Source organism: Elaeis guineensis, chromosome 5 (assembly GCF_000442705.2).
Source record: "Elaeis guineensis isolate ETL-2024a chromosome 5, EG11, whole genome shotgun sequence".
NCBI classification, from domain to species: domain Eukaryota; kingdom Viridiplantae; phylum Streptophyta; class Magnoliopsida; order Arecales; family Arecaceae; genus Elaeis; species Elaeis guineensis.
Genome location: NC_025997.2, coordinates 119190312 through 119204764, shown reverse-complemented (window position 1 = coordinate 119204764; position 14453 = coordinate 119190312). Strand labels below are relative to the sequence as shown.

At 36.7% G+C, this 14453-nt stretch overlaps 1 protein-coding gene and 1 long non-coding RNA gene across 2 annotated transcripts; both read left to right on the top strand.

Moving 5' to 3' along the window:
• On the top strand, window positions 1-9140 carry LOC105048253 (U11/U12 small nuclear ribonucleoprotein 59 kDa protein). The gene is made up of 9 exons (XM_073258307.1): window positions 1-1601; window positions 2071-2245; window positions 2328-2748; window positions 2908-2991; window positions 4858-4923; window positions 5816-5888; window positions 6500-6888; window positions 8029-8069; window positions 8740-9140. The coding sequence occupies exons 2-9, from the start codon at window positions 2097-2099 to the stop codon at window positions 8816-8818; spliced, it is 1302 nt and encodes a 433-aa protein (XP_073114408.1). The 5' UTR covers window positions 1-1601; window positions 2071-2096; the 3' UTR covers window positions 8819-9140.
• Window positions 9141-12730: 3590 nt separating this feature from the next.
• LOC140857855 (uncharacterized) lies at window positions 12731-14453 on the top strand. The gene is made up of 3 exons (XR_012141254.1): window positions 12731-13116; window positions 14134-14228; window positions 14409-14453. It is a non-coding gene; the product is annotated as an uncharacterized lncRNA (long non-coding RNA).

Here is a 14453-nt window from a genome sequence, read left to right as displayed (position 1 = left end):
GTATTAGCTACAAGGATTTTAACACTGATAAGATTTTTAGCTATTGCTACTAAGATCAGTTATCGAGTGAAGTTCTATTGTATTTTGAGCTAAGCTATTTTCACGCTCCTCTGATTGAAAAAAGGGAACCAAGAGATTCTATCTCTTTTCACTCATATTTTCCCTGTTTGCAATCGAAACTCCTGCCTGATTAATATATTAGGATATTCCATTGTCTCAAAATGTCATTTCTTAAGTCATTGTTGTGAAATTAGGTATTCTGCAAAGTCCTTGTGAAAAGATTATCATATTCCATGCGTTTATTATGATAATTATCAACAGTATTTGTGTCAATTATTAATAATATTTTGATCACTCTTTTTCTTCAGCCTTGCTTTTGTCATTTGGATTTATACTATTGATGAATCCAACATGTACGCACATTTTTATTAGAGATCCTGGTCATTTTAGTTTTTTTCCTTCACATGATGGGTTACAAGCTATCATCATTGCCTGGGCAGAGTGACTTGCCCTAAGCTTTCCTCATGTTATGCCTTCCAGGCCTTGATCTTATTAAGCCCGTAGATTTTTTTTCTTCACTATGTACTCTGCCTATATTAAACATAACTCTAGCATTGTAAAATCTTGTAAATCGTTCTTGTACATTTATGTCTAACACACGAGCTAGCTAACTAGTAGTATGCAAAAGTGCATGTTGCTTCCAATCTTTTCCTGTTGTTAACATGTCTTAATGAGCAAATGAGGGTTGCACCAATTTTGTTTTCATTTCATTTATTTTCCCATTCTATTCTCCTCTTCTCATTTCCACCACAAGACCATATAATAGCACCATGGCAAACATGGGTGCTTCTCTTTTTTTCCTGTACTCCTTAGAATGAGAAAATACTGCAGATTCTTCCTTCTCAACATATGGTCTTTGAGTGGTCATACAGATTTTGCACTGATCAACCATACAGGGTTCTATTTTGCAAACTTGGTTTAGTCAATATTTCATTGATGACTTGAATGATACTCATGTGGTGCATTTTCTTTGGATAATGGAATTTATTTATCTGTTTTTCATTTCAACTGTGGATTTGTATGCAAGATTTGATGTTTTGATTTTTGTAGGTAGTTAAGACATTATTTACCAGCAGTGATGAGGCAGTACCTCCTCTCTTTTAAAACTGTCAAAGCTATGGGTTTCCCCGTGAGCAACCAATCATATAATGGCCTGAACCTTGTTATGGGTAGCATACTCCTAACCCCAAAGAAATTGTAATTAGAAACCTTATGGTGCTATGATAAATGAAGCAGCGAAAAGGATTGTCTATATATTTCCATTTTTCATGAGAACTTTTTGGCCATGCACTTCCACCATTTTGTCTAAAACTGTTGAGGTTAGGAACTTTTCCTGAATAACTTACAATATCATGGCTTGTATTTTGTGAGGTGAGGCTAGATGCCAAAGTTTGATATAGGAGAAAGAAAGATGTGCATTTCTTGCTTTGGCATAACAAGCCTCCAGTCGGTGGCCGACGCATCCAGCAAAAGTGGACCATGAATCAGCTTGACTACTGAAATCCTTTACATTCACTGAAAGTGATAATGTAGGGGTTCAGGTATACTGTAACCAGTCCTTGCCCAAATGTAGTTAGAGATCCGATGTCAGCTTGATTGCTAGTTATAAATGTGTCATCGATCCAGTCAAGGGACTTGATTTATATGCATGTGTCTGTTGTATGTGTTGTCTGTCTTTCCATGTGCGGATGTGCATGTATATTGCTTTGAAATTGGATGCCTATATGATTGGAATGGATGATGATACATGTTTGACGAATGTTGACAAGACAAAAGGGTCAAGGTACGTTGTGTATGACATGATTGCAAACAAACAAAGCTTGTGAAGACTTTTCAAGCATAATTGGCTATCTAACATTACACACGCTTCCTTCTTTCTTGTGTTTCATCTATGTCTCTTATTTGCCATGTGAATATATGATAATTTCATATTTGTTACATTCCTAAATTTAATCAAAGCAGCTGCAAGATATCTGTGTTGTTTACAAATGAGAATTGCGTCCCATGCAGTTGCTTCTTTCTCCTGCATTTGCACTATGATTCCAGCATTATCATCATCTGCACCACCTCCTCAGTTTCTAGCATGGCAACCTCTTCAATCTGCTGGAAGTTCTTTCTGGCGACTAGAACACGTGCATGAGCATCTAAGAAAGTTAAGAGAAACTATTGATCTGATGAAAGCGGTGTATGTTTCTCATTTTCTAAATGTTTTGGTTATTTTTCAATTTTTAATCTCATTCTCATAATCAAGATTATGTCTCAAACAGGCAGAAAGAACTAGAGGAAATTCATTGTATGAGAAGTTCCAGTCAAGATAATGCTGATAGAGATGACTTTTTATCCGATGATCACCTATCAGGAAGAAAAATCTTGCAAACTTCAAATGACACCATCACCAGAGACACCTTTCAGCATGTCGAGAATGACGTTCTTCTGCAATGCTCTGAGACAGTTAAGGCAAAGAGGATTGGTTTACATGCTCAAGAGTCTCTTGCAATGGAAGCCGCATGCTCTATATTTTCTACTCTTAAAAATCAACTTATACCTTTCTGTGTAATCACAAATCAAGCAAGTCCATGGGAAGAAAGGTCGGTGGCGGTAAAATTAGCTCAGAAGCTGCAAAAGTCTAGGAGGAACAAATGTTGGAAGAAAAGAAAGAGAAAACATGTTGCAGAACTAATCAACAAGGTTGTATGTTTTGTTTGTTAAATCAGAACACCTTTATTCATCTCTAGATGAATATTGATAAGCATGCTGAAGTTATTGAGCTGTCTGTTATCACAAGCTGTCATGCTGCTTTGTATTTGTAAACTCATGGTACTTTATGGGGTGTTTAATGTTCCACAGGAGCGTGAAGATTATGAAAAAGCTGATCAGGAAGCTGATGAATGGAGGATGAGGGAGATTGCCAAGGACATTGCAAGGCGCAAGGTACCATGTTATCTGCTCATTTTGATGTTTTGCTAGCCTATACTCATGTATTGTTGTAATCAAAAGCTCTATAAACAAGTACTTTAAGAGGCACTTAGGTTGAAATTTGGGTGAAATAGATTAGGGGGCTGATTTCTTGAAGTGCAGGGTTGGTTAGGTTATTGTCCATTCGCAACCCACTATGTGACTTGGTTGGAGTAACAAATGAGCAATGGCTGGTTAGGTCATTGTCCATAAATGACCCATTACAATATGACCTGGTTGGAGTGAGAAATGGACAAAGGTTGCTTTGGTCATTGCCCATGAGTGACCTGCTGCAACGTGACCTTGTTGTAGCAATAAATGAGTAGAGTTATTTAAGATTTTGAGTCTTCTAGTAGTAATCTAGTACAAATAGTTGGCAAATGAGGATCCATAAAGCTGACCACAAATAGTTGGGAAAAGGCTAGATAATTGTGGTTATGATTTAAAAGAAGCATAACTAGGATACAGATATGGATGTGGGAGACTGCTTATTTGGAAGAGTAAGCTGCTCTCCTGCAAATTTAGGATTGATTTTGTGAAAGCTATCTTGTGCAATTCATGTTACGTACTATATAATGAGTCAAAGGGAAAAAAGTTCTCGAAAATATTATAGTTGTATAGCAGCAGTTTTTGATACATTCCTCACATGCCCCATGTCTCGGTTTCTTGTTCCCTGTTTTGAATACTTGTTTTACACATATTTCTTGCTTTTGTTTCAGATATCAATTTGTGCGTTCATTTGTTAGAGTGGTGAATATGATTCAGTATACTGATTGATCACTTTTGGAAATTCATAACACCTGCATCTTGTGGAAGAAATCTATGGGAGACAGGAGAGCATTTCCCACAATTAGGATACTTCATTTGATGAATTAGGACCCTAGTTTCATGTCCAGGCAAGGATTTTTCATGTTAGAAGGTTGATGAATATGTGTAAGGCCTTGTTATTTAGGACTGGGTGTGGAGACTTGGTAATGCACGTGAAGAATTTTAAAAAATGGTCTTTCGAGTAAGGGTTCAGAGGTGAGTAGAATGTCTAGATAAGTAGGATCTGGAGGACATGTCAAAGTGAAAGACCATTGCATGGTGGGATTGGGTTGGTAATGGGACACAGGCCGACTGAAGTTCTGCCTTATCAGATCATATTAATAATCCAACAAAGTAACAGCCGATAGGGTGTGAATTGTGCTGTTATTAATATTGTATTCTAGTTGCAGCATTGAGCAGTGGAAGGAGAAAATAGTATGTTTTGGATGAAAGTAGTATCTGGTCTTTTCTAAAACATCTCGAGCAAGGTTTTACATCCCAGCAGGATGGGTGGCATCCCGGCCGTTGCGTCTCATTATTATGAGAAAACAAGATCAGGATAGGCTTAGGACTCCGAAACCCATTCATGCAGAGAGAGAAAAATAAAGAGGAAAGAAAGAAAGGAAGGAAAGATGAAGAAAAGGCAAAAAATAAAAAGAAGGAAGAACAAAAATGACAACAAGAAAAGAAAAGAGAAGAAAAGGAACGAAAAAGGAAAGGAAAGAGAGGAAGGTAGATGAAAAGAAGGAAGAAAGAAAAAGAAAGAAAAAAAGAAAGAAAAGAAGGGGAGAAAGATGGAGGATATCAAATACGATGCATGATTGGAATTGCTGTCGGAATGGAATGAGACAGCGGGGCATCCTGTTCCATAGAGAAATCGGAACACCTTTATCCCATGGGATTTAAAACCTTGATCTTCAGCATTAATTAGTATTAGCTGGGCTGCCATATGATCTTACCTTTATTTAGTTAAGACCATTTGTGGATTTCATCTTTTGCTAAGGCTAATGTATTATGTAACCATGGGTATTGCAGGTAGAAAAAATGAAGGAAATTGCAAAAGTCAAAGCTAACGAGGAGAAAAGAAGACTAGAATCTGAGGTGAGACTTTCTAAATGTGTATATCGCATGGATGCTTTGAATGCAATCTTGGAATGTATTTATGATCAAGCATTTATTAATCAGTTACTTGTTTTTTTCTATTCAACAGTTCATAGTTGACTTCTGTTATGTTATCCTTGAAAAGCATGTTATTTTCCTGTGCTCAATGGTCTAGAGACATTGCAAGCATAGGATGAATGGACCATGATTACCAATATGTTTGGGTTCCTTATTTAGGATGATACCCTTTTTATGTGCATGAGCCTGTATCTGATAGCTATCTTATTATGTAACTAAGTACCTTTTATCCTAGCTAGTGCTAAAGCCAGAAAGTTCCTTTAACATTCGTCTCATCCCATTGTGTGATCTTGATTCACTTGTTTGTGTTCAACAATATATTAAGGCTAAAGCATGAAAACATTGCATGCAAATTCTCGGGCATGATCTTTTTTATTGAGAAAATCTCGGGTTTTCTTAAATTAACTGCTGAGCTTCATTTGCTTACGACATCTTCTGAATTTTCACTTCTCTTTTCAGGTAATATGATTGTAAACTCTACCATGGCCATTATCTCTTTTTATTTGCAGTTACTGTCCTTTATTTGGTGTTAAAAAATATGTTTTTAGTTTAATTCCTTATAATGACTTGCCTACTTTCTAAGTGTATTGAATATACAGTGTTGTATATTCTTGCTAGTCATTGCTGGCACTTTCCTTTGCATCTTTTCTTTTAAATTTAGTTTTCTTTCATGTAGAATAAATTTACATGTAATGGAAAAATGTTTTTTCCCCTCTTAACTGTTTTCTCATAGATGTTTGGTTGGAGGGTATTTTATAGACACAATTGGCATGGGCAAATTTTGTTTTCTCAACCAATAATTGTCTAATTTCAGCTTGAGCTTGTATTAATTGTGGAGAAGTTGCAAGAGCTTCGCTCCATCAGAATTCAAAAATTGAAGAAACAAGGCATGTTCCCTCTGCCTGCATTGCATATATATTTGTATTCTTGGTTTCGTTTTTATTTATTTTTGGGATATTTTATCTTGGATCATATCTAGTTCAGCTGTGCTGAAAAATCGATTTGCTCATATTATTTGAGTGCATATGTTGCTAACTTTATTTAAAAAGCTCATTTCTTCTTGACTTGAAATGTATTGTTTGATAACTTTATACATTGAGATGGACAATCAATTTGGATGACAACTCTACTCCTTGTAATGATATGCATGTGATGAGCATTAATTCATTCATCACACAAAGCAGGACTGGATTTTATTTCCACTTGTGATGCTGACAAAAATTGCTGCCTTTCTGATTCCAAAAATTAGCAGGGATTTGTGTATATTTGTTTGCATCAGTGCGGGAGGCATCTTGAAACCTTCACATCTTTATAGTCATGAGAGTAAGAATTGTTGAATCTAGTATAATGCATTTTAGCCAAATGAAACAACAGTTTCTGTTGTAGAAAAGACCTATCGATTGATCATCAAAGGGATCAAATGGGTTGCGGGTAATGTGGAGGTCCAGTAATATAAGATTAATTCTATTGAATTTTACATAAGCCTTTACTTGTACAGGTCATTTTCTCCCTGAAGAGGATGATAAATTTCTTGAGCGAGTGCAAGCTGCTGTTGAAGAAGAGGAGCGCCAAGCTGCAGCTGCTGCTGACACAAATGCTGCTAAGGATGCTATTGCAACAGCTGAGGAATCTAGAAAGGCTATCCACAGTGCAAGCAGTGAAGCAAATGATGTAGATCATGATAAAGGTGAGGTGATGGTGAACCAAGACCAGGTGGATGGAATTGAAGGTGAAAGAAGTTCAGATCTAAATGCAAACCTGAAATCTGAACAACAAAATGTTGAAGGTCAAAGTTGTGGTGGAGGCTATGATTTCGTTGCCAATTTACCATTTGAGTTCTACCACTATTATCATGGAAGCAGCAATGATATGGGAACACTAATTGAGGTGATTTGATGAAATGGATGTGCAACTTTAACTTTTGAGTGTACCAATTACCTGTTATGTGTATGATTTGAGCCACATTGCTGAGATGTCAGTAACAGATGCCACAAAATTCTCAATGCATCTCTATGATGTTAAGCAATGCATTTCCTAAGAATTAAATTTATCAGTTTTGGCAAATCAGTTATGTTGCTTCTGACTACAGAGAGTAACACCTTGTGAAACATTTATATTTTTCCTTTCGGGGCTTTTCCTTGTTTTTCAGAGCTCCTCGCAGAAATTCCAGATCATTGAGGAATCAAAAATGGTAGTTTTCCTATGCATGCATGTGCCATTGGTTACATTTCTTTTGTTCTCTCTCTCTCTCTCTCTCTCTCTCTCTCTCTCTCTTCTAGTAAAGTCATCAACCTGTTGAGAATTGTGCTTTCTTCTTGATCTTATTAAAAAAGCTAAAGGTGGTCACCTTCTTGTACAAATACTCATACATGCTGTTGACAATTTTAGATATGCACTATAGGCAAGCAGACTTTGGTGCAACTGCTAGATGTCCTTTTACAGTGCCATGAAAATTTTGAACATACATTTTAAATCTCTCAGGATCTACCTTTATAACTCTAAGAAGGTGCAGACATCACCTTTTGGATTTATCAAATTTGCTCAACCATGCAAGTTGTGTTTCTCTTGACTTCTTTGCTTTCTTTAATATCTTTCTAAACTTAATTCTCTCTCTCTCTCTCTCGCTCTCGCCCCAAACTAGCTGGGTATTATCACAGTCTAGTGTGAGAGCACAGGTGATTTAATGTATATTTGATGATTTCTTTAATGGCGCAATAGGCGATGCCAATGGTGCTATCTTGAATGCCAGAGACTGTTTGATCAGGTGTTCCATTAATGTCACTGATAGGGTGCTGTGAAGGCATGAATTTAGTTTGTAAAATAAATGCCTTTTAAGGTATCTTAAAAGTTTGATGCCCTTGTAATCTAGTTCTTCTATTTCTGAAATTCCATTCTTTTGTTTGCTCCTCTACCTCACTGAAATACTGGTAGTCCAAAGCATATGATTTCTGCAGTTTTGTGTATATGTGATTTGATAGATATTATCATCATCATGCAAATACTTATTCTATTCTATCTCATTTTCAGGTCAGAAAAATGTGGGATGCTTACATCAGACCTGGAGGAAGGTGTGTATCCTACAACTTCCTCATTAACTCATGTGAGCTATGCTAGAAATAGGAAGCAATGATGCAGTTCCTTTTGATCTTCGAAATATATCCCAGCATTCAATACTCAATTTGATAAAGAATACGGTATCATGAATGTCCTCTCTGAACTCTCTCATAGGTCACCCATAACTCTTACAATATTGTCAAAAGCCGATGAAAGCTAAATATTTTATAAAATTTCTGATTTGCATTCTCTTTCTGTGATAATTTGATGCTCTCAATTATGGTTCATCGTGTTACTTTCTCAAGAAGTATTTGAGATATTTTGTCCTTGTAACGGCTCAGAAATGCATATGCAATGAACTTTTAAAATATAAATTATTTTTAATTATGGAAAATGATGAGTGACGAGATAACCATGTCAAATTCAATTCTATAGTTATTGTATATTGCTATCTGATTGATTCTGCAGGGACAACTATGTATTCACTCAACAATTGGTTCTACTCTGAAGCAAAAATGGCTTTTATCTGCCAGTGCTGCTTAAAATATTGCAGTGCTGTGTCTTATTCTTATTATTCTTTCACAAATCTTCCATCAGTCTACATGAAGAACAAAGTGAAAAAAGGGTTCATAACTTTTGTTTCTCTGTAACTAATAGCTCTTGTTTGGTGAAAATTGGGTGCAGCCGGATACCTGGGCACTGGATTCAGCTGCCACCGCCTGCTGATGGAGTCTGGGCGTCCTATCTTGTTCACAAGAAGTAATAACTTACTAAAGCAAGCATTGGAGGCATCTTTCTGTGGCTTGCATCATGGCCTTAGATGAGACAGCCATCTTGAAAAGTTAAGACAGTTGCACAAGTTGAATTAGATTTTGAGATGGTTCGATTTTTAATACATTGTCTTCTGCTGCTGAAGGCATACAATTGAAATGTGTCATTGTAGCCTGATTGACACAAGCTTTGTTCTTTTTTCCATTAATGATATGATCTCCTTAGAGAAAAGCAGAATAAATTCAGCAGAGTTGCTAACGTGATAGGTGTAATATTATTGTGCATTAAGTGCAATTTTTTGAATTATTGAGCCAGCGCTAGTATTTTGCAGGAAGATTTTGCTAACATTTGATTAAAAATATTGCTTTATATCTGTTAGTCCATGTCAGGTGTGTGCTATATGTGAATTTGTCTGTTGGTCTACTTACAAGTTATAATGTGATAAAAGTCCAGTCAGTGTAACTCGACCAGCTACTGGAAGTTAAAATAAGGTATCGTTTGACATCGTAGTTTGGCAATCGGATTTGTTTTGTACAAATGATTTGCATTCCACCAGCTGATTAACTTGCTAATATGAGTTTATATGTGTAGTTTGCATTCTGGCAGTTGATTAATTGGCTAGTGCGAGCTACCATGTAGCTAAACAATGTTGGTGTTTATGAAATTGTTATCGACATTCTGACTTTCGGCAAGCTGATATCCATTTTTTGATGGAAAATTAAGTGTATTTCATAGTCTGGGGAAAGGCATAGTCAGATGAACCTTTAATCTATTTGTGTTGGATAACGTATGCCTTCTTCTGCCAGTTTCATGCCATTAGTCAGATCCACTAGTTTCCGTGTCGTTCAGATCCACCAGATCTGTGCTCTTGCTTTATAGGATTCATTTGGTTCGCAAGAAAAGTTTTTCCTCACTGGATATTTTTCTTGAGAAGTTGATACTTGGAAAGTGACGTTGCATATTTAGTTGATCACAAGAAAGTATTATATTTTAGAATGATTTATGTTTAATTGAATATTTATTTTTTTAAAGATTATATAAAATATTTGTTATATTTTAATAAAAATAAAAAATTTTAACCCATTTTATCTAAATATTTGAAGGGATTTTTGAAAAAAAAAATTACTCTAATTCTAAACAGATACCATGTTGATTTTTTTTCATGAAATATGAGAATTTTATTTTTATAGAAAAGTTATTTTTTCATTTATCTTTTTTAAAAATTTCAACTAAATATGAGCTTTTTTTTTTTTTTTTGTTGATAATACTTTTTCCCATCCATTTCTGACAAATCAAATGAGCCCATAATGCTTGCTGCGAACATGAATGTTCTGACGGGCATAATCTTAAGATCCGTTCTTTTGTAGATAAATATCATGAGAAATTTAGTTAACATTTTTATTGACCAACTTACCTATATTCTCGTATTTTTCTAGATGGATAAATTATTTTTCATTAATAATTTTTATCTATGAAATGAAGGATAAATTTTATCTACCTAGAAGATGGTTAAATTTTTTTTTAATCAGCCAGTAAAATAAGTATTTAATTTTATTTTTAAAATATTCTATTTTAATTTTCTATATTTTCATCGTTCAATGTTCAATAATTCAATCATTCACTTCCTCCAAACTTAAAAACACAAAGGATGAAATGAAAAATATGGATAAATTTCAATAACTTATCTAAGAAAATAGTAATATAAAAAATATATATATAATATATTTCAAAATCATTTTTTATATGTAAAAAAATATAAATAAATTATTTTTTATCTAAATATTATTTAAAAAATATTTAATTAGAAAAATATAGATTTTTAGATAATTTTTTTTTTACCTACAGAAAGATGGATCCTTTACGAGAAAATGCGGATAAAATTAGTAGATGTAAAGGGCTGTCAGCGGTTGCTTGTATAAGAGGCAAGCATCTGGGACTGCCTGATTTAGATACGAAATCTGGACTTGTAGGTCTGATGATGATTTGCGAACTAAGATAGCTATCAGACATCAGTGTGGGAAAACTGAAGCTTGGTTGTATATCCATTCAAAAGTCAAGTTCCAATGCTGGGCGTAATCCATAAAATCCATCCAAACCTGTGATTAAATTCAATCAAACCTTATCAGAAACTCATTGTCATGCAACTCGATGTAATATGTAATTTGAGTTGCATGCATCCAAACAGCAGACCGAACCACACAGAGTCTAAACAGCCCAATGGCGTTTCTCTCACCACCATCTAACACGTTGGAGCATTGGGTCAGATCCAATCCGACTTGGGTTTGACCCATCGCCCATCCTCCATGAGTAGCAACTCTAGACCTAACCCATCGACTAATCAAATCCAATCTGACCCGTTTTCCACGTAACTTAAATTGTGCTGATCTCGTATGGAATCATCCATGCCTCTGGTCGGATTGTGTCTAGAAACCAATTCATAGCCACCAAATCTTTCTTATAAACATGAGAAAAATTAAATTGGTGGTCCTGTGTTTGTTTGGGCTGTCAAGCAACTATTCCAGCTAGCGATGTTCTCACCTCTCTGTCCTTCCCCTGCCTATGTAAATGCTCAAAAGGAAAGGTCCGCGGACTGGAAAGAAAGCTCTCAGGGCTTGGTTGTGTCCCTGTAGGTTTGGGTCTCTTCACTGGAACCAGCTGTTTGAGCTGGATTTCCACTTGCATTTCTAAGAAGAGGTTTACAAGCCATTCCACTTCTGTGCGGTTTATCGAAGAAGGAAATTGGTGAGTATTTGTTGAGTGATTATTATTATCCCTTGGCAGTTCTGGTCTTGAAATCACCATTTTTTTTTTTTTTCCAACCGTGTGGCTTGTTTTATCACAACAAAAAGGTTTATTATTATTATTATTATTATGATCATATCTTGTGTCTTAATCTGCCATTTTCCTGTTGGTATGTGAATTAGTATTCTCCTCTTCCGTCGTCCCCTTTTTAGTGTTCTGGAAAGTTCATAATTTTTGAACATGTAATGCGATGCTTTAGTGGTGTAGGCGGGCTATATTTGGATAATCCAGGCAAAGTGATTAGTTAACTTTTTCCTTTTTTATTTGCCATTTTTTAGATAATTTGACTATTTTCGAGTTCCAAAAGAATGACAACTTCAGTGGGAAGAAGAACGTGACCGCTGTGGAATAAGAAGATGCGAGCTGCGTCTGTATACTAGAATTTGAAGGAGAGATTAGGCAAAACTACTTTAAGAAAGGAACTTTTTTTGGTTCAAAATCAAAAGAGAGACCCTGAGCTAGAAGTGACGGATTAAGGTTGCTTCCAACTGGAAGAACAAAACACAGTCAGCTTTGCATAACGTTCCAAATACTCCAAAACTATACCATCTCTAGAAATCGTCATTGCATTCTATGATCATTAAGTTTGATCAGCGTCACCCAAAAGATCCACTGAAAGGAACCGAGCACGATTTGGGCTAAATTTTCTGCTGAATTTGTGGATTGAGAAGTCTGTTGAAGTATAGCTCATGGCAACCCTTAATCCAAATCATCTTTTATTATTATTATTATTATTATAGACCAACAGGACCATAGGGAACCTTAGAAGATGCGGGCTGGTGGGCTGGCCCAAGTCATGTTGGATATTCCCGTAGGAATGGGGTGCACGAATCTATGCGCGGATTCCGCAACAATCACGGAAGTCGCGTCTGGCGTCAACGGTTCGCGCCCGTTGTCCTCCACCGCCATCGTGGTCAATCCTCATAGGACGTGGACCACACGGTCCAGATGCTGTTCTGGATTCCCCAAGCTCCTGCCACGTGTCTCGTTCGTGCCGAGTGCCACGTCCCCTCCTAATTTCCCTCCCAAATCGGGTCAGCTATGGTTACAAATTAGGTTTCCGGGGAGTCGAGTTCCAACAGCTCCGGGACGTCGGTGACGGGCGAGCGGCGCGAAATCCGCGAGAGCGGCCGGATTTAGAAAATGACCAATAAAGCAATAGCATCGACGATGGAAGGAAAATAGCATCCAAGTGGTGGTGGTGGGAGAGGTTAGGGCTTGGGAGTTGGGGGTTGGGAAAATAGCGTCCGAAGAAAAAGGCGCCACGGCGATGGCAATGGCTTCGGACCCTGGCGAAGAAGCTTCTCGAAAAGCGAGGGCTCGTCCCGAGCTCAAGGGCTTCCCCGCCCGTCGCTATGGTACCGAGGCTGTGAGGATTTTGTCCCCCATTGCTGTCCGTCGGTGCACGTAGTGAAGGGGGCGAGTCCCCTGCTGTGTTTGGGCGACCTGAGAGAAAAGAGAGAATATAGATTTGCCCTCCACTTTCAGGTATCTTGGGTTCTTTTCCTCCGTCCTGATCTTCTTTCTTTTTCTTTCTTTTTCCATTTTGGTGGAAAGTTTGGATCTTGATTTAATGGAAAACAATCTTATGGGTGTTCGATAAGAGAAACTTGATGCATTTGTTTGGTTTTCTTAAAAGCAATGATCCTCCTTTTTTTTTTTGGCCCTCAATAAATCCACGTTTTTGTTTTCATTGACTAGCACTATATTTAGCTACAAAATGATATTTGGATGTTATTTCATTACAAAGATTGGTTTTCTTGGTGTTTATCTGAGGATGAGGTAACGTGACATTATGGAGATGAATTATTGATGAGCAAAGAAGTCTTGGAGATCGATTGCTTGGATGCTAATGCGAGAGATGATTTATACAAGCTAGAATCGCTAAACATGGGTGTACAATTTATTATACGTGCATGGGCAAAAGGCTTGTAGCCAGTTTAATTATTGATGTTGATTGCTTCCTATTTTAGCAATATCCTGTAAATGAATTATAAAAATTAATTGTAGTTTCAAAGAATTTTGATCTTAGTAGATGTAAAGTAAGGACGTTTCTGTGGTTACTGCATGATGCATTTGTGGTGGTTGAGATTCTGATCTGTTTGTATATAATGGTAGAGGTTTGTCCTTGGTGGGAAAAGGTTTATTGTGCGTTCGTTGGTGTTTCCACCATCCTCTATTAAAGTGAATTAGGAATCTTGTCCAGCTTTGGAGATTGGAAGCTCATGCTCGGCTCTTTAGTTTATTCTTCCTATTCCACTGGACTGAAGACATTAGCTTTTGTTTGTAACTTTCATTGCCAAGATGGACCAGTGGAGATTTCGTTTATGAGGTTTTAGAGAGGCTCCTTAATGTAAGGAATCTTCTCCTAACCAAATGATTGAAAGCACATGCTATGTTCGGTTTTATATTGCCTCCTATATCACTAGCTTGGAGGCATGTGTATCATTGTGTTTATAACTCCAATTGGCCAAAGATGTATCAGTGTAGCTTTTGTCTGTGCAGGGGTTGAGGGAGACTCCTTTGAGCTCAAATGCCCTGAGTTGCTTTCTGCCTTTTAGGCTGAAGGAGTGCATCATAGCTGATATTGCTTGTTATTGGTATCTATCTTCGGAGAGAACAGCTTGAAAATTTCCTCAATTAAGTTAAAATTTCTTTTTATTGTATGAGTGATTTCTCGTTTTAGTATTTTGTGGATATTACAGTACAATTCTATAGTCAATGACAGGGATTCCATTGTAAATATTAATGCTTATATCTGATTTCCCAAATTCTTGTAGCTTTATCGTGCCATGATGGACAACAAGGACAGCATCGGCTCAGCA

Bases quoted from the DNA above. Each gene is read 5' to 3' on its own strand.
- LOC105048253 (XM_073258307.1), top strand. From the start codon at position 2,097: ATGATTCCAGCATTATCATCATCTGCACCACCTCCTCAGTTTCTAGCA. The intron at 2,992-4,857 runs GTACCATGTTAT...TGGGTATTGCAG, and splicing joins AGGACATTGCAAGGCGCAAG to GTAGAAAAAATGAAGGAAAT. The intron at 6,889-8,028 runs GTGATTTGATGA...TCTCATTTTCAG, and splicing joins ATATGGGAACACTAATTGAG to GTCAGAAAAATGTGGGATGC.